The sequence below is a fragment of the Cervus elaphus genome, chromosome 18 (assembly GCF_910594005.1).
Source record: "Cervus elaphus chromosome 18, mCerEla1.1, whole genome shotgun sequence".
Classification (NCBI taxonomy): Eukaryota; Metazoa; Chordata; class Mammalia; order Artiodactyla; family Cervidae; genus Cervus; species Cervus elaphus.
Window position 1 is genome coordinate 83,357,946 of NC_057832.1, and position 18,170 is coordinate 83,376,115.

Sequence of the window (18,170 nt, forward strand, 5' to 3'; positions counted from 1 at the left end):
GTTGGAATAGAATTTTTTTCATAAATCACAAGACAATCGTCATTCAATCCACTAAATGCTGTCCCCAGCAGCCCTGAGATATGCTGGTCACTGTGGCCTCTGCCTGGAGGTGGTCATTGCCGCCTGCTCAAATGGCCCAGGACCCCGGAGCCCCTCCACTCACTAGATCTGCAGGAGTGCACAGCAGATCAAGTGCAAGACTGAACCCCAACTTTCATGTTTCATTCAGACAGGCAAGATTTTCCCCTGTTCTTTTATAAAAGATTAAGCAAAAAATACACTCATTAGACAGAGAGAGACTAGTCAAGGGGAATTCCAAATAATACAAATTATCTTCCCAGGATTCTCATGTTCAGGTAAAGAAGTTAAAAAGAGCTTAAGTGTATCCATCCATTGCTCCCACTTGGGAGCAATTGCTTGTCACTTGAGGGGGCAGTTCATCAGAGGAGCAGAGCCCACACCAGGGGTCCAAGGAAGAAAGGGGTGACAGCATTTTAGAAAATTACACTCTCTCCCCACAGGATAAGTTAAACAGATAGGAGTGTCTTTAAAATATCCACACAACCAATTGTTTTTCTATTAAAATGGCCAAGGAGTTTAGTCAAGCAATTTTTTTCCTTTATTTTTGTTAAATAAGATTCCAGAAAGTATAGTGCAAACACTCAGTAGAAAAGTTGCAATTAAGAAATGTACATTCACATTTAACATTTCAGTCCATTCACTGTTTTTTTTTTAAATAAAAATAGGACAAATTATTCAATTACTTGTCTCAATTTAATAATCTTGGAAAAGACTGGAAGGTACTCTACAGTGTTCAGTGGACGTAAAAATAGACCCGTATTGATTATACAAATCTATCATGAGAAGTTACCCAGTGATATTGAGTTGTTGTCGTTCGGGTACAGACATTTTGTTTCCGCGTCTAAAGAAGCATTTTCCGTGAGCTCTACCAACGGGACAATGTGTCGCCCCAGCCCACTCTGCGCTCCCTGGGGGGACACAGGAGGGTGAGGAGTCCACACAACCCTTCTCAATGAGTAAAGAAAATCCAAGAGTGAGCTTTGGGTTTATCTTAAATGGGAGTGGAATCTGCTGCTAAGAGATGGTCAGAATTGGTACATTAGCTCTGCGTGTGCAAGGTGGGGTGCCATCGGTGTGAACGGTGTGCACGAGAGACAAGGGGAGTGCACTGAGGCTGAGAGGAGACAGTGCAGGAGGGGTGCAGTAGCTGCACAGGCTCAGGGTCCAGGATCCGCCGAGGGGGACGCGCTGCGGCCAGCCAGCAGACGACCCGTGGTGGCCTGGGCCATGCTGTGTGCTTTGGAATCCAAACGAAGTTTTGCACGGTTAGGGATTTCACAGCATGCGATGTTGAGTGCAAACGGCTCACGCGGCCACAGTTTCAAAAGAGATGAAGGCAAAACCACGTGCCTCTCTGGGGCTGATGCCCAGGGAGCATCGGTGACCCTGGCCCGTGGAAGAGGCCGCAGCAGCGGCTTCGTCAGGATTCCCGGAACGTGGGAATGGTGCCCTGAGACATGTGCTGCGTGCCTGGGCCAGGGGTTGAGTGGGGGTTGCTGGTGGGAGGCAAAAAACAAGTTCTGGCTACTGGTGGGCCCGCTGCCCATGGAGTGCCATCTGAAGCATGAGCCCGAGACATGGCTCTCTGGCTGGCTGGTCCCGCATGCTGCCCTGCACGCACTTATGAAGCCCAAGGGTGGGCAGATCTCTGGGGGTTAGTCTAGGAATTCTTCTCTGCTTAAACATCAGTTCTCAATAAGGGACTGCCAGCTGGTTTTGGAATCTAATACTGCTGAAGATGAGCAGCCAGCTCTAGGAGCCAGCCAGCCCTGGGGGAGTCAGGGACACCTGCGCTCTGGGGGCACCCAATCCTTCATCATCCACCACGTCTCTGCCTCACCTTCCACACATTCTCAGTGAAACCTGCACTTGGATGTTCTCTAATCCCCAAGAAGGAACACTGGCTGCCTCCTTCACGCCATTGCGTGACAAGGACATCAGAGGACTCTGACCTGGTAGAGCCCCCTGGCGGGGGCTGGGTTGGCTTCATGTAAGTGGAGAACTGTGTGGTTTGGGAGCGTCTGAGGGCCTGGTTCTCTCCCAGGCCGATGGCAGAGAGGCCTTTATAGAAAGTGAGAGGACAACAGTCCTCCTCACTGAGGGACAGTTTCTAAGACACGATGGCAGATGGTACTGCAGGATTCAGGTTTAGGACAGAAAGGATGACAAGACAGGGCAGGGATTGCAGGCCAATGTTGTCAGTCTTTGCCGGGGACCAGCTGCTGGAGCAGAGGCAGCACTCAGAGGAGAGAACACACACTGTCTTCATCTCACAACGTAAGGCCAGCTGAGGATGCCCCTGTGCCCGGGAACACCCAGGGGGTGGGCTGTGGGGCAAACGCACTGCCTGGGGACCCGCCTGGCCGCTCAGAACTAGCCTGGCCTGCACCCCCACCACCCGTGCGCACACAAGCTCAGGGCGCCATCAGAACCAGCACAGCTTCGCCAATTTCACCGTTAGTTAAGAGGCGCTGAATAGAACGGAAAACAGGCGCTCGGAACAGATGGGAACAGGATGAATCCTGGTCCTGCCACTCAGGGCTGTGTGACTTTGTCCACATCTGTAGCCTCTCTGAGCCTCAGATTTTCATCAAAAACGTGGGGAGCATAGCCACACCTCTCCCTGCCAACTGTTTGGAGGTGGGCGGGCTGAAGCACAGGGAAGGCGCCCCGTCAGCTGCCGAGCTAGACGTGGGTCTTAGTCATGATGGTTTCCTTAGTTTGTGGTCACATGAGAAGTCCACTGGAGATGTAGTTTAACTGCACAGAGGAGTGATCTGCCATTTCCCTGTGGTTATTAGTGTAGAACAAACTGAATCTAGGGAAGTACAGGAATTTCATAAAGGAATGAAGGATTATATTCATAACTACATGGACAGTCATTATTTGCGGCTAAAGAATAGGAGCCATCTGTAATCACAAGAGATCCAAGGTTTCTCTCCCCAGCCAATTGTGACCCACTCCCCAGAAGACCACCTGTCTATTGTTTTTTCCTTCAGCCCAGAGATTGAAGCCAGACCTCTAAGTGGCTCCCCGGGTGCAGAGAGGTGGGGGGTGCCCTGCCAGCTCCTTCCTTCAGAACTCCTGCACCAACAGCCACCCACCTGCAGCTCTCCCCACAGGCCTCCACATATACCAAAACCCAAACACAACAAAAATAAAACCACCACACAGAGAACAGGAAGTAGAATCAGGCTGGGGTCTTGATGCCCTGAACTTCGTACTGATACTGGAGAGAGATTCTTAAAAAAAAAAAAAAAAAAAAAAGAGGGAAAGAGAGGAAGGGAGGGAGGGAGAGAGATAGGAAGCTCTCTTACTCTCTAGTAGTTGCTGAAGATGGAGGCCTGGGTTCCACCTGGTTGCCAGCAGGGGTCAAGGCTGCCTTTCTGTCCACCCCTCCCTGCCCCCTGCTTCCAGGCTCGGGATCTCTAGGGGCACACAGGGATGACTTCACCTGATGCCCTGGGGGGCAATCATCTGTATGTATTCCTAGTTATTCCTGTATTCCTGTAATCTGTATTCCTCTATTCCTAGTATGTTTCTTATTTGAATCCATCCTGATTCCAGGAACAAATAACTGATTCTAATTTTGCTTATGCCATGCCATGCAAATACACATGCACGCGCACACACACACACACACACATACAGATTCAGATTAAGTTAGGCCTCTGGCAGAAAAGTTATCTTTTATCTTAGTGAACATATGTGTTATACTTTCAGTAAAATTAAGGAATATGAATGTCTGAGTTGTTACCATGAAGTCAAGTTGTTTAGGGAGGTCCAGCCCCAAATGGGGCACCTGAAATTGGGCTTGTTAATTTCATGAGATGGACAAAGGAGAAGACAGATTTCCTCTCACCATCACAGGACCTGCCTCCCACACACGTGAGCACAGAGGGAAGGACAGAGCACAGAGCAAAGGAAAATCTCCCTGAATCCTTTCCAAAGCTTCCTGGGGCTTCCTGGAAGTGAGAAGTCCCAAGGAGCTCCCATGAATGCCCACAGTCTGGGGTGTGCCCCTGACCTGAGAGGGAAATCTGGATCGGGTCCCAGCCTCTGGGGCTGAGCCCACAGTCCACAGCTGGTGTGACTGACCACCCTGCTGGCCATGCCTGCCCAGCCCCAGCCACTCAGCTGTCCGCTGCATCCCACTCACCCTCCCACACTGTCTCCCTGGCACCGGCCTCCCAGCCATCAGTTCGCAGAGAATCAAGGATGCCTTCCCTGCTTTTGAGGGTGGGAAACAACTGTCTGGTAGCACTCCCCAGGTGCCACCAATGCAGGCCTCGGGCACCAGCCCCAAGCTCCTGAAACCACCCTGGGAAAAGTCACAGCTCCACTGCCCCCATGGCACACAAGGCCACCCCCTGGGCACCTGGCCTGGTCTCTGCTCACAACAGACCGACAGACGTCACTGGACGCTGGGCACTGTGTCAGGGAACTTCCGAGGGTAAAACCCATCTCTGAGTTGTCTCCCAACTGAAGGCGGAGGCCTGAGCCATTACAGCTAGCCTCCCAACACCCAGGCCTAGGGCCCCCTGTCTGGCCTGCTGACCTCCAGACCTGGCAGCACAGCCCCCAGTGGACCTGGAATCTGACTTAGACCCACCCTCAGCCTAAGGTCCTGTGAAGGCAGATGCAAACCCAGGAGGCTGCAAGAAGTGACGTCACATCTTTCATCGTTCACAATGGAACTGGGAATGTTACATGATAATCTGGGAAGGCTAATGCACACTTGCAACTTTCAAAGCAAACTGCAGCTGGCGAGGGGGACGTCTGGGCCCTGGGACACGGTCGTGTCCTTCAACTGTCAGCCAGCCACAGCCCACCTCTCATTTAAATATTTCACCAAAGCAAATATTTTGAAACCAATTGCCTCTACAAAGTTTGGATTTTGGGGTTTTGTTTTGTTTTGTTAATTGAAGCCATTACAAAACCAGGGCAAGTCAATTTTCTGCAGGGGCTAGTTATACACAATCGACGGGCCTGCACACTTCAGAATGACAAGTGTGAGAGCAGGTCTGTGGTCCCCCTGTAAGGACTGCTTGACACAGGGCATATGCATGGGAACCCGCATTTCCTGTGTGCGTGGTGGATGTACACTTAGGCAGCGTTTGCCTTACGAGTCATGCTTTTTGTCCCCAGCAGGACCTGCCACATAGGGAGAAACCTCCAAGATCCCCAGACTCAAGGAATCACAGAACACGCCATGTGGAAGGGCGGACACACCCTGGAAATGAGACGGGTCCACCTGACAGGGAGAAAACCTAGACACAGCTGCCACACCAACCCAGCTCTTCCTTCCTGAGCGGTAGGTGAAAGCAAGGATTCAAATATTATATCCAGGTCGCTTCTGGGATAATGGTATCAGGTGGAGACAAAGCAAGGAAGGCTGGCTGGATCCTGTCCAAGCCTGCACATCAGCCAGGGATTGGGGGGTATCAGCGCCCCACAGTGCCCTTCAGTTTGGGGAAACATGTGCACATGGCTTGTCTCTGACTCACCAATCTGCTTTGGACCAGACCTGTCTCTACAGTTTGGAGTTAGAGTTATTGCTTCTAGTGACAGAAAGGATCGGAAGCCCTGGTGGCTCTGGAGTCTGATAAACACGGCAGGCTCACGGTGGCCGGGTCTGGGGGTAGGCGTCCACCCTGTAGGACACGGACCTCCGAATGGACTGGCCCAGGGTTGGGGGCCGTGGAAGCATCTGGAAGGTCAGGGCTGCGTTCTAATCTACTGAGGTCAGGCACAAGAGGCATGCAAGGGTCTTGAAAGGACACAAGGACGGGGTCATTCCAAAGGGTAGCAGCCTAGCCAAGCAGGGGGATGCATTAGGGACCTCACGTGTAGGCTAAAGTGTGCTGTTCACACCGGGTGTTAGGCTTGCCCTCATTTTGGTCAGAAGGGAGCAGGCAGCACCTAACCCAGTGCACTATTTACAGAGCATCTTAAAATAAATAATTTAGAGAGAACCCTACTCGGGAGGCTCTAACATTTGTACATGATTATTGTACAAGGCTAAAAATAAATAAGGCAATATCATACAGTCTTATCACAAATAAAAAGGAAATTGTTGACCAAACCCCAAGGAACGTTATGGCTGAACACGGCCCCTGTGCCCACAGGAAGCAGGTAGGGTTTGGAGCTGCTGATGATGAAGGTGGTTCTGCTCATCGAAGGGGAGACCTCGCAGTTTCAGAACAGCCGAGGCCCCGATGGCTTCCCGAGGCAGCGGTGACGGGGGTGCCACGCATTCCGTGGCTTTGCCAACCCACATGGGGATCCCACGGCTCTGTTGACCCTAGGTCCCAGCACAGCAAGGCTGGGATCTCACACCAGGCTCAGGGTCCATCTTGCTCAAGTCGATGTGAATTCAGAGCGAGCCCGTGGCTGTGGGAGCAACGACTGCTTCCTCGCTGGCGGATGGCTGGGGCATCCTCACCTTCGATCGACTGCAGCCCCTCCTCTTTAAACAGAAACCTCATGCTCAGAATATTCCTGACTGCCTACCTGCCTCATCCACTTCTAAGGGGCCATGTGGTCACACTGAGTTAACGCACATGGCCCAGGACCCTCTTTGCGGCTCACCGCCTGCACCCTGAGTGAGTGCCCCCTTTGCCAGGTGACAGTGTATTTGCAGGGTCATGATCCACTAAGCGGCCCGCCTCCTCCCACCATGCCCTGGGGTGGAAGCTCAGCCATGGTGAGCAGATGGGCAGCAGGACCCTGGACAGCATCTCAGCCCCACAGCTCGGCACAGACATGCACACGTGCAGGAACCATGTGCTCGGGAGACGCCTCGATTCTGCCCTGTCTGTAGGAGGTCGGGGACCACTCATCCAGGGTGCATCTGAGGAAAGACTGCCCACCTGCCCACCTCTGTCACTGGCCCATCCATACTGGCTAAGCAGCCGACTCTGCTGGCTACCCGCCCCCACAGTCACAAGACACAGGCCCACAATGGGGAGAGCCTGGAGGACACGGGGTTCAGTCCAAAGTGAACCCCTGTTCCAATACAGAAAAGTCAGGACCCCCAGGGAGGGGGTGGAGCCCTTGGAGACCAGCGAAGAGAGGGACACCCAGGCTTCCTGACTCTGCCAAGCAGGGCTCCCCTGCAACCCACAGGACCCCCCAGATGCTGTTGAAGCTCTGGGTCTCGGATGGACATTCCCCCCTACATTGACTTGCCTGCCCAGAACCTTTCCCTCCAGTTTCAAGTTGCCCTCCTCCCTGCGGTCGAAAGTCAAGGTCTCCACGTCCAGCTATTTCTAGACAGTTCCTTCCCACTGGCCCTCCTGCACCTCTGCCCCCTGCAACAGTGTATTCCAGCATGGTCACACTCCTCATCTCCATGGCAACCACAGAGATACACTGGTAGGAGATTCCCAGCCTTGCACAGAATTATTTGCAGTCGCCTTCCCCGCAAATTAGAGCAGGGGCATCTAAACTGACAACCATGAACGCCAAAACTCCACACCCAGGGGACTGGTTCTGCTGGAGAAGCGCCTTCCATCCAGGAAGAAGCTTTCTCACGCTCGTGAGGTTCACTTATCTTCAGAGTCAGCGAAGCCTTGCACCGCTGTTCAGCACACAGGAACTCAGGATGCCACGGTAGAGAGGTCAGAAATGATACCAACCACCTTCTCTCCTTTGAACGAACACAGTGGCGTGGGCAGAAAAGGGAATGTCCAGGTTTCACAGGAGCTGATGCACTCAGGCGGGGCAGGTGGAGAATGCAGAGGCAGAACATGAACTCTGCTGGTCACAGAAATGTGGCTGCAGGGCCCTCCAGAATTCCAGAAGACCCGCCTCTCTCAGCGAAAACTCAATCTGAAGAAAGCCAGTGGCCACCACCATGCCTGCAGTGGGACAGGTGCTTCTCAATTCTTCCCAAACCATCCCCTAAGGCCTGTCCTGCTCTGCACTGCTGAGAGAGTCCTGACTCCCACTCCAGGCTCTACAGGCCACTGCCCAGGGCTGGAGCTGCCCCCATGGGACCCACACTGCTGGGCTGATGCTGATCCATCTCAGGGCACGAGGTGGGCACCCCAGTCACTCTGCCAGCCAGACCTCTGAGGCTCTCACTGTAGCCTATGGCCCTGGTGAATGTCCTAAAGGTCCTGACACCTGGAGCTGACCCAGCCAACCTCCCTCTGCCACTGAGATGAGGACAAAACAAACACGGTCGCCACTAAAACCTCGGTGTCCGTGCGGTCAGGGTTCGCCCCTCACCCGACTTGCTGCTGGACTTACTGCCCAGCTGCTTCGGGTCATGCCTGGACTGTGCCCCTTCCCCAGCCCGGTCACTGGCTCCCGGCCCTGCTCTGCTGGATGGGCTGGTCCCTGCGGGAGCCCCAAAGACCCCCAACACCTTGAGCATTTGTGCCCTGTGCCCCGAGCGGCTGGCATGGGCTCCACTAAGCCTCCTTCCCAGAGGCTCCAGGAGGCAGGTGTTGGCCTGGGGGGCCTGGGGCAAGCCCCGAGCCCTGCAGAGTCCCTGGCCCAGGTCCAACTGGGAGGCCGGCCGCCGGGGGCACCAGGGGGTGGCCCGCGGCCAGTCTGGTCTGGAGGCCAGCTCTTCCATAAGGACACATTTTCCGCTCTGAGTTCAGGGACCTGGTTTGGGAGCCATTTCCATCGGTCCTGCCTTCCAGGAAGTACGTCAGCATCTCGCCCTTGCCCTTGACACTGACTTTGCCTCGGCACACGAAGCGGTAGGAACCCCGCCGCAGCAGCCGGTGAACTTCCTCTGTGACCTGCAGCGGGGAAAGGCCGTCAACAGGGAGCCCACGGGAGGGTCCCTCCTCCCCCCACACTGCCCACCCCAATGGCCCAGCCTCGGGCCTCCCCAGCTCTGCCTGGAGTCTGAGTCATGCTCCTCCCATGGTCACGCTGGTCTCTCTGTGAGAAGGACGTGATCATGCAAACAGCATGGGACTCGGAGGGGCCTTAACAGAGCCCTGGACAAACAGGAGAGGACAGCACTCACCAAAAGGGATACCGAGAGTGGAGGAGCAGACTGGACGGGGCCCCAAGGACCCAGCCTCAAGGACTGGCATGTGAGCTCTGTGGTCACCCCCAAGCCAGATGCCTGGACACCAGGCTCCAACTGAGGGCCGGAGCTACGTGGCCTCACTCGGCTCCCCAACAGGCTCAGTGCACCCCAAAGTCCTTCGTGGAACTGAGCCACAGACTAGCCGATTACACGGGGAAGACGCTATCCTCAGAAAGGTCACCTCTCAGATGTGGCCTCTGAGATGCAAGGTGGCAAAACGTATGGTGATAAAAATCTTTCGCATTGAACCCACAATTCATCCATTCAAAGAGATCTGTGCTCCCTAGAACCCTGACATCCAGCTTGAGCCCGAATATACACACTGACAAAACCCTCTGAGTCTTATCCTTATGGTGAGCTCCCTCCTTTCTTGCCTTATGAAGAATGGGAGGCAATAAAATTCCCAGATAATTGCACAAAGAACTGCTGGAGGTAAAGGTAATCTGCCACTACACACAGTAAAGCTGAAAATGAAGGTTTTAGGTTGGGATGGGCCTGGGTGTCCTTCCAGGTTGCCTGGGAGCTCCAGCTACCCCTGTGCTCTGCATGCCTCCACCCTGAGATTCGAGCCAGGAAATCCCAGGCTGTGAGTCGGGGCTGTGCATGATGTTGCTGTGGTGGGTCCCAGAGAGGGTCCAGGTCAGGGGCTCAGAGACACAAGGTCCCCAAGAGGCTGAGAGGGCATCCCCCAGGAAGTTTGATTTTTAACCATCTGCAGGAGAATCCCTGTATTTCCCAAGAGGCTGACTAGGAACTCTCCCTGGAGTTCTCTGGCCAGCATCAGGGGTGGGGGGACACCTGCTCTGCAGCCACGTCGACCTGACTCTAAGAGACAATGCTGAGCCCCCATAGAGGAATTTCCAGGGAAGCACCTGCTTGATCCCCAAGCAGGTGGCTGAGGTGGAACCTGGGAATCATCACAGGTACCTGCCTGAGAGTTAGTGCCCAATGGATGGGGGCGGGGCCCCAGGAACTGAAGGGGCACAACGCGGGAGAGCCCCAGGCCGGCAACCTTCTCACTGAACTGCAGCCTGCAGGATCGCACCCCAGTGTCTCTCTCAAACCCTGGGGTGAATGCACGGGTCTGTGGAGGACCGAGTGAGAAGTTGTGATAAAAAGGACCAGCGTGAACTGGCTGCAAGGTGGGGACTGCCGGCTGTGCAGTGCTCAGAGGCGGCCTCGGGGCCCGACCACAGCGGAGGGCCTGGCCCCAGCACTACATTCTCTGCCACCGTCTTTCACATCTTCAGTGCCAGCTGGCGTCATGCACCAAGTTCTCGTCCCCCATGAGCCACCCACAGGTTCCCAGGTCAGGTGGCCCACTGCACCCACCTTTCGAAAGGCAAGGAAGCCCCTTCTCTTCTAGGGAGCTGTCACCCCTCCCAACTAACTGTCCCCTGCCACTCACCACCCCAACTCTGCTCCTGACCACAGAGGGGTCACCCCCCCCCCCCGCCGCCGAAGCCGCAGACACACCGAGCCACCTGGCTTGGTGTCCCCACCCAGAAGAGGCAGACAGGGACAGGAGGACGCAGGCTGCTGGGCTGGGTGGCCACCCCCACACGACCCTTGCCCCTCCCACCTCAGTCTCCCGGCACCAGGATGGACACCTGGGCCCTGGGGACTTCTGAGTGAACTGACCTGGATCCGGCCCTGGACGCCGGTGCTGTCCATGCGACTGGCCACATTGACCGTGTTTCCCCAAATGTCATACTGCGGCCTGCGAGCCCCGATCACTCCAGCTACCACAGGGCCAACGTTGATGCCTGGAAAACAGCCACGGCGTGGTGTCCGTGCAGAGGCTTCCGAGGGGAGGAGCTGCCCCTCGTGAAGTCACGGCTTCCTGGGGTCGCTGAGCAACACTCCTCCTCAAAGCAGGGACCCTACAGCATTGCCGAGGGGCAGCTCCCGACCTCTACTTGCACACTACACCATTAGCCAGCGGTCCCCACCTCAAGAAGAAGTCCCGTTTCCTGGAAGGGTGACCCCATGCTGAGTCCTGCTGCTAAGAAAGCTAAGTTTTCAGTCTGTAGGTGTGTCCCCACACCCAGCTCCCTCTTCCAGAAAGGGCAGTAGCTCCTGTTTCCCCAGATGGGATCCCTCTGTTCTTTCCAGTGTGGGGCCCAGAACTAAGTATTTGGGGATGCTCTAAAGAGAGTGAGGCCCCCTTCTCTTTATGTGGTCGGGGTCTAACTGGCCTGGACAGTGACACAGGCCTGGGTGCCCCAAATCTCCCCTGCAGCCAGGTCTGGGCTGACGCCACATCACACCTTCTGACTCTGTACTCTGCATCAATTTTTCTGAGCTTACCCAAGCATATTAATAACATTTCAGACATTGACCCAGTCAGCCCCCTAAAGCCTGGGCACTTGGCATCTTCGGGAGCAGGTGGGGGCAGAATTGGCTACAGTGAGCTGGGAAGCTCAGGCTAGGTGAATGTGGGGACCCAGGGAGAAGCCCCAAAAGGGCCACTTTCAGATGGCTGGGGGAACCTGGGGAACCCCCTTTTACCACCCTGGAGGCCCCAATCCACGTGGACAAGACTGAGCCAGGATCCAGCCTCCTGTTTGACCAGCCGCCCAGGTACGGAGGTCCAATTGGCCTATGGGTCCTCAGTAGGAGAGTAAGAAGCAGAATCTCCCTGATGGACCCTTGGATCTCTTTCTTGTCACATCCGTTCATCTATGAATCTGAGCCCATGGCCCCGGAGGAGAACGGAACCCTGCGGGTGAGGCACAGAGGGTGCCCTGCTCCCACCTCCAGCACATCCCGCAGGCCAGGCACCAGGGCCAAGTCAGCCCTTGTGTTTAAGCTCATCAGAACTGCCCCCACTCTGGTGGACACCGGCTACCACACCTCAAACCCACTCAAACCCGGCTCTAAGTTCTGTTCTTAAGGTCACTGAACATTTGAATTGTAAAACAAAAATAAATGTCCAGTTTAACTGTATCATAGACTAGCAGGTAAGTGTGGGGAGAAAGGGGGTAGGGAGGGACAGAGGAAGGAAGGAAGGGAGGGAGGGAGGGAGAAAGAACTCTCTAATTTTACTATATCCTCAACTAATACAAAGTTTTCTGCTAAACCTATCTTACCAGGAAAGAAAAAAGTGAATTTAAGACTACAAGAAAAGAAACCCTATAGTCTGGTAAGAGCTGGAGAGGAGCTCAGATCCCAGCTGGTTCCCCTCCTCACTCACAGGCGCAGAACGGGAGCCCAGGAGGACCAAGGGCCCGGCCTGAGCCTACACCGCTGGGCTCCTGCACAGCCTATCAGATTCCCAGGCCCGCGGACAGGAAATGGGGCATCTTCCTCCAGGTAAGTGTGGGCTCAGAGCTGTATCTGAGAGTCTCTAGGACAATCGAGGTTTCTCCTGTGTTGTGTGAGCTGGACAATGATTCTTCCAGGCTCTTAAGTCACCAATACCATGATCCCTGCATCGCTTGCACTCCTCTGGGTGGCGCCATCCTCCTTCTTGTGAGACAAGCGAGTCTGGACCAGCGACCCCTGCTCGTGAGGAAAGGCCCAAGCCACAGGCTCCCAGGGCAGCAGAGGAAGGGTGAGCTGGCCCACATGATGGGATAACTTGCAGCCACGTACCAACACGGAGCACAAAGTCGTTGTAAGACTGGTAGTTGATCTCATCCAGGACATCAAACATCTCGATGGCAAAATCTGCCAATGTGCTGAGGTGGGAGGAGATGCACTTCTTAGCCTGGACATGAGCACACACAGGTTATTACATTTGAGGGGTGCAAGGCCAGAGAGGACAGGGACACTCAGCCAGTGACCTGCAGGGGTGAGGGGACTAGCCTGTACCCCTCATGGCATCAGGGACTTGATCCCCATGTCAATAGCTGGCTGGAGCTGGAGGCTGGCTGGGTGGTTCTCATCAGGGATTGAGTGGCACCCTATAGCTGCCCTAGGGTGTGTTTATCATCCCATTCTACAGGTAGGAGACTGAAATGGAGGTAGAATATTATTGCTCAAGGCTTACAGCTCCTGAGGCTGAGGCCATTGGAACCTAAGCAGAGCCCTTCTGCAGGAATGGGCTGGTGGGATTGGAGGGGACCCTGTTGTGGGAAACCAAATGTCCCACTGCTCAGACAATGCTGCCACTGGCCCACTGTAGACAAACAAAGCAAGGTGACCACGGTGGATGGTCAGCGTTCACAACAGCAGAGAGCAATTCCAACCCTCCTTCCTCACACACTGAGACTCTCTTTCACTGTGTTGTATCTCCTTGGATACCAATCAGGTGGTTTGCAAAGATTTTCTCCAAGTCTATGAATTGTCTTTTCATTATAGTATTTTCCACAAATATAATTTTAAAATTTTAATCAAGTCCAACCTAACAGTGTTTTCTTTCACAAGTCATGCTTTTTGTACCATGTCTAAAAACTCATGACCAAACCCAAAGCTACCTAGATTTTCTCCTATGTTATCTTCTAGATATCTTATAGTGTTTCATTTTACATACAGGCTTATGATTACATTTTGAATTAGTTTTTGTGAAGAATGTAAGGTCTGTGCCTGGATTCATTTTACAAATATAGATAGCTAAATATCCAATTTTTTCTAGCACCATTTGTTGAAGACTATCTTTGCTCCATTTGTCAAAGATCAGTTGATTATATTTATGCAGATTTATTTCTGGGCTCTCTATTCTATTCCACTGGTTTATTTCACTACTCTTTTGCCAAAACCATACTGTATTGATTATTGCAGCTCTATAGAAAGTTTTTTAATATTACTTATTTATTTGGCTGTGCTGGGTCTTAGTTGCAGGATGCAAGATCTTCGATCTTTGTTGAACCATGCAGGATCTTTATTTTAGTTGCAGTATGTGAAATCTTAGTTGCAGCATGTGAAATGTAGTTCCCTGATCAGGGATCAAACCCGGGTCCCCTGCATTGGAAGCCAGGAGTGTTAGCCACTGAACCACCAGGGAAATTCCATAAATCTTGGTGTCCGATAGTTTCAGTCCTCTAATTTTGTCCTGCTTCTGCTATGTTGTGTTGACTACCCTCAGTCTTTTGTCTTTCCATGCAAACTTAGGATCAGTTGGTCAAATAACAAAATAACCTGCTATACTTTTTATCAGGATTGCAATGTCTACAGATCAAGTGAGAATAACTGACATCTTAATGATATTTGAGTCTTTCTATGCAGAAACACTGAGGAGTTCTTGACTTATTTAGACCTTCAATCTCTTTAATCAGACTTTTATAGCTTTCCTCATAGAGATATTATATATTTTTTTAAAATTTCTACCTAATATTTAATTTTGGGGTGCTAATGTAAATGGCATTGTATTTGTTATTTTAAACTCCCCTTGTTCATTGTTGGTATATAAGAAAGCAATTGACTTTTGTACACTAACCTTGTATTCTTCAACTTTGCTATAATTGCTTACTGTTGTTGTTTTGTTGATTCCTTTTTATTTTTTATATAAACAATCATGTTATCTATGAACAAAGATACTTTTACTTCTTCCTTCTCTGTCTATATACTTTTTATTTCCTTTTCTTGTCTTATTGCATTAGCTAGGACATCCAGTATGAATGTCAACTATGAGTGGTGAAGGGGGCCATGTTCCTCATCTTAGTGGAAGATATTTATTTCTTACCATTAAGTATGATGTCAAAGCTACAGGGCTTTTGCAGATATTCTTAAAGTTGAGGAAGCTCTGTCTCTTCCTAGTTTGCTGGGAGGTTTTCTTTTTTTTAATCAGGAATGAGTTTTAGATGCTGTCAAATAATTTTTCTGCATTTATTGATATGTTCATATGATTTCTCTTCTTTATCCTGTTGATATGGTACATTTTACTAATTCATTTTGTGTTTTTTTTCTTTATCAATTACCTTATTTTTTATGGAAATTTTTTTCATTTATTTTTATTAGTTAGAGGTACTAATTCATTTTGAAATGTTGAACCATTTATCTAGAATAAACCATTTATCTAGAATAAATCCAACAACCTGCTTGTGGTATATAATTCTTTTCATACATTGTTGGTTCAACTGGTAAATATTTGCTAAGGACTTATGTATCTAAATTCATGAGAAATACAGTTCTATAATATTCCTTTCTTGTAATTCTTTATCTGGTGTTGATATTATGGTAAAATAAAATGAGTTAGGAAGTATATGCTCTACTTCTACATTATGAAAGAGATTTTAGGAAACTGGTATGATTTTAGGAAACTGATGTGAGCCAACTTTCCTCAAATGCCTGCTGGAATTCAACAATAAACCCATCTGGGCCTAGTGCTTTCTGCTTTGGGGAGTTATTAACTACTGATAAATTTTCTAAAATAGATACAGACCTGTCTAGATTATCTGTTTTTCTTATGTGAGTTTTAACAGATTATGTCTTTCAAATAATTGGTCCATTTCACCTAAATTACCAAATTTTGTGGTCATATAGTTACATTTTTATACTAGTTGGAAATAGGAACTTTTAAAATATTTGATTTTCTAATTGTCTGTAGTTAAGAAACAGAGGTAAAATAAAAATTTCTATGTTGTTTTACATCCAGCAAGTTTCGCAGTTATGTAAAAATTCTTTCAGTTTATATACAAACATTTCAGCCTTGTATATTTTAAATATGCAAGCAATTTGAGAATGAAGGTTTGTTATTACTTTGCAATTCATAAACCATCTATTCACTTTTCTTTCCTTATTGGACTGGCCAGGACCTCCACTGTAGTATCAGAGAGTTGTCCATAATACACTTTAATATCTTTTAAATGTCCATTGGTTCAGTGGAATTGGCCACTCTTTCATTTCTAATATTAGTAATTTGTGTCTCCTCCCTTTTTCTTGATTAGCATGACTAGAGATTATCAAATTTATTGACCTTTTCAAAAAGCCAACTTTTGGTTTCATTTATTTTTCTTCACTTTATGTCTTTGATTTCATTCATATGTGCTCTGATTTTTATTATTTCTTTCCTTCTGTTGCTTTAGGTTTATATTGCCCTTCTTTACTTTTCTAAGATGGAAGCTTTCTGATTTTCAATTGATCTTCTTTTCTAATGTATAAATTCAATGACATAATTTCTCTCTAAGCACTGCTTTTTCTGCATCCCACAAATTTTGATGTTATATTTTCTCTTTGGTGGGGGGGTGTTAGTTCTAAAAGGTCTTGTAGGTCTTCATAGAACCGCTCAACTTCAGCTTCTTCAGCATTACTGGTCAGGGCATAGACTTGGATTACCATGATACTGAATGATTTGCCTTGGAAAAGAACAGAGATCATTCTGTCATGTTTGAGATTGCATCCAAGTACTGCATTTCGGACTCTTTTGTTGACTATGATGGCTACTCCATTTCTTCTAAGGGATTCCTGCCTTCCTGCCCACAGTAGTAGATATAATGGTCATCTGAGTTAAATTCACCCATTGCACTCCATTTTAGCTTGCTGATTCCTAGAATGTCAACATTCACTCTTGCCATCTCCTGTTTGACCACTTCCAATTTGCCTTTATTCATGAACCTAATATTCCAGGTTCCTATGCAACATTGCTCTTTACAGCATCAGACCTTGCTTCTATCACCAGTCACATCCACAAATGGGTGTTGTTTTTGCTTGACTCCATGCCTTCATTATAACACCCAAAAAAGATGTCCTTTTCATTATAGGGGACTGGAATGCAAAAGTACAAAGTCAAGAAACACCTGGAGTAACAGGCAAATTTGGCCTTAGAGTACAAAATGAAGCAGGGCAAAGGCTAATAGAGTTTTGCCAAGAGAATGCATTGGTCATAGCAAACACCCTCTTCCAACAACACAAGAGAAGACTATACACATGGACATCACCAGATGACCAACACCAAAATCAGATTGATTATATTCTTTGCAGCCAAAGATGGAGAAGCTCTGTACAGTCAGCAAAAACAAGACCTGGAGCTGACTGTGGCTCAGATCATGAACTCCTTATTGCCAAATTCAGACTTAAATTGAAGAAAGTAAGGAAAATCACTAGACCATTCAGGTATAGCCTAAATCAAATCCTTTATGATTATACAGTGGAAATGACAAATAGATTTAAGGGACTAGATCTGATAGACAGAGTCCCTGATGAACTATGGATGGAGGTTCATGACACTGTACAGGAGACTGGGATCAAGATAATCCCCAAGAAAAAGAAATGCAAACAAGCAAAATGGCTGTCTGAGGAGGCCTTACAAATAGCTATGAAAAGAAGAGAAGCCAAAAGCAAAAGAGAAAAGGAAAGATACACCCATTTGAATGCAGAGTTCCAAAGAATATCAAGGAGAGATAAGAAAGACTTCCTCAGTGATCACTGCAAAGAAATAGAGGAAAATAATAGAATGGGGAAGACTAGAGATCTCTTCTAGAAAAGCAGAAATACCAAGGGAACATTTCATGCTAAGATGGGCTCAATAAAGGACAGAAATGGTATGGACCTAACAGAAGCAGAAGATATTAAGAAGAGATGGCAAGAATACACAGAAGAACTGTACAAAAAAGATCTTCATAACCCAGATAACCATGATGGTGTGATCACTCACCTAGATCCAGACATCCTAGAACGTGAAGTCAAGAGGGCCTTAGGAAGCATCACTACGAACAAAGCTAGTGGAGGTGATGGAATTCCTGTTGAGCTATTTCAATCCTAAAAGATGATGCTGTGAAAGTGCGACACTCAATATGCCAGCAAATTTGGAAAACTCAGCAATGACCACAGAACTGGAAAAGGTCAGCTTTCATTCCAATCTCAAAGGCAATGCCAAAGAATGCTCAAACTACTGCACAATTGCACTCATCTCAAACGCTAGTAAAGTAATGCTCTAAATTCTCCAAGCCAGGCTTCAGCAACATGTGAACCATGAGCTTCCAGATGTTCAAGCTGGTTTTAGAAAAGGCAGAGGAACCAGAGATCAAATTGCCAACATCCACTGGATCATCGAAAAAGCAAGAGAGTTCCAGAAAAACATCTACTTCTGCTTTACTGACTATGTCAAAGCCTTTGACTGTGTGGATCACAATAAACTGTGGAAAATTCT

The 18,170-nt window shown here is 49.5% G+C and overlaps 1 protein-coding gene across 2 annotated transcripts in view; it reads right to left on the reverse strand.

Moving 5' to 3' along the window:
• Positions 1-596: 596 nt before the first annotated feature.
• Positions 597-18,170, reverse strand: part of ADCY1 (adenylate cyclase 1) — a 105,042-nt gene continuing 87,468 nt past the window's right edge. Inside the window, exons 18-20 of one of the 2 annotated variants that reach the window (XM_043873124.1) lie at positions 12,737-12,851; positions 10,781-10,905; positions 597-8,840 (exon numbers count right to left, since the gene is read on the reverse strand). In XM_043873124.1, coding sequence (XP_043729059.1) covers positions 8,502-8,840; positions 10,781-10,905; positions 12,737-12,851 — 579 coding nt within the window. In that variant the 3' untranslated portion in view covers positions 597-8,501. Of the gene's footprint in view, positions 8,841-10,780; positions 10,906-12,736; positions 12,852-18,170 lie in introns of those variants that run through there. The other variant, XR_006335009.1, reaches the window with a different exon arrangement.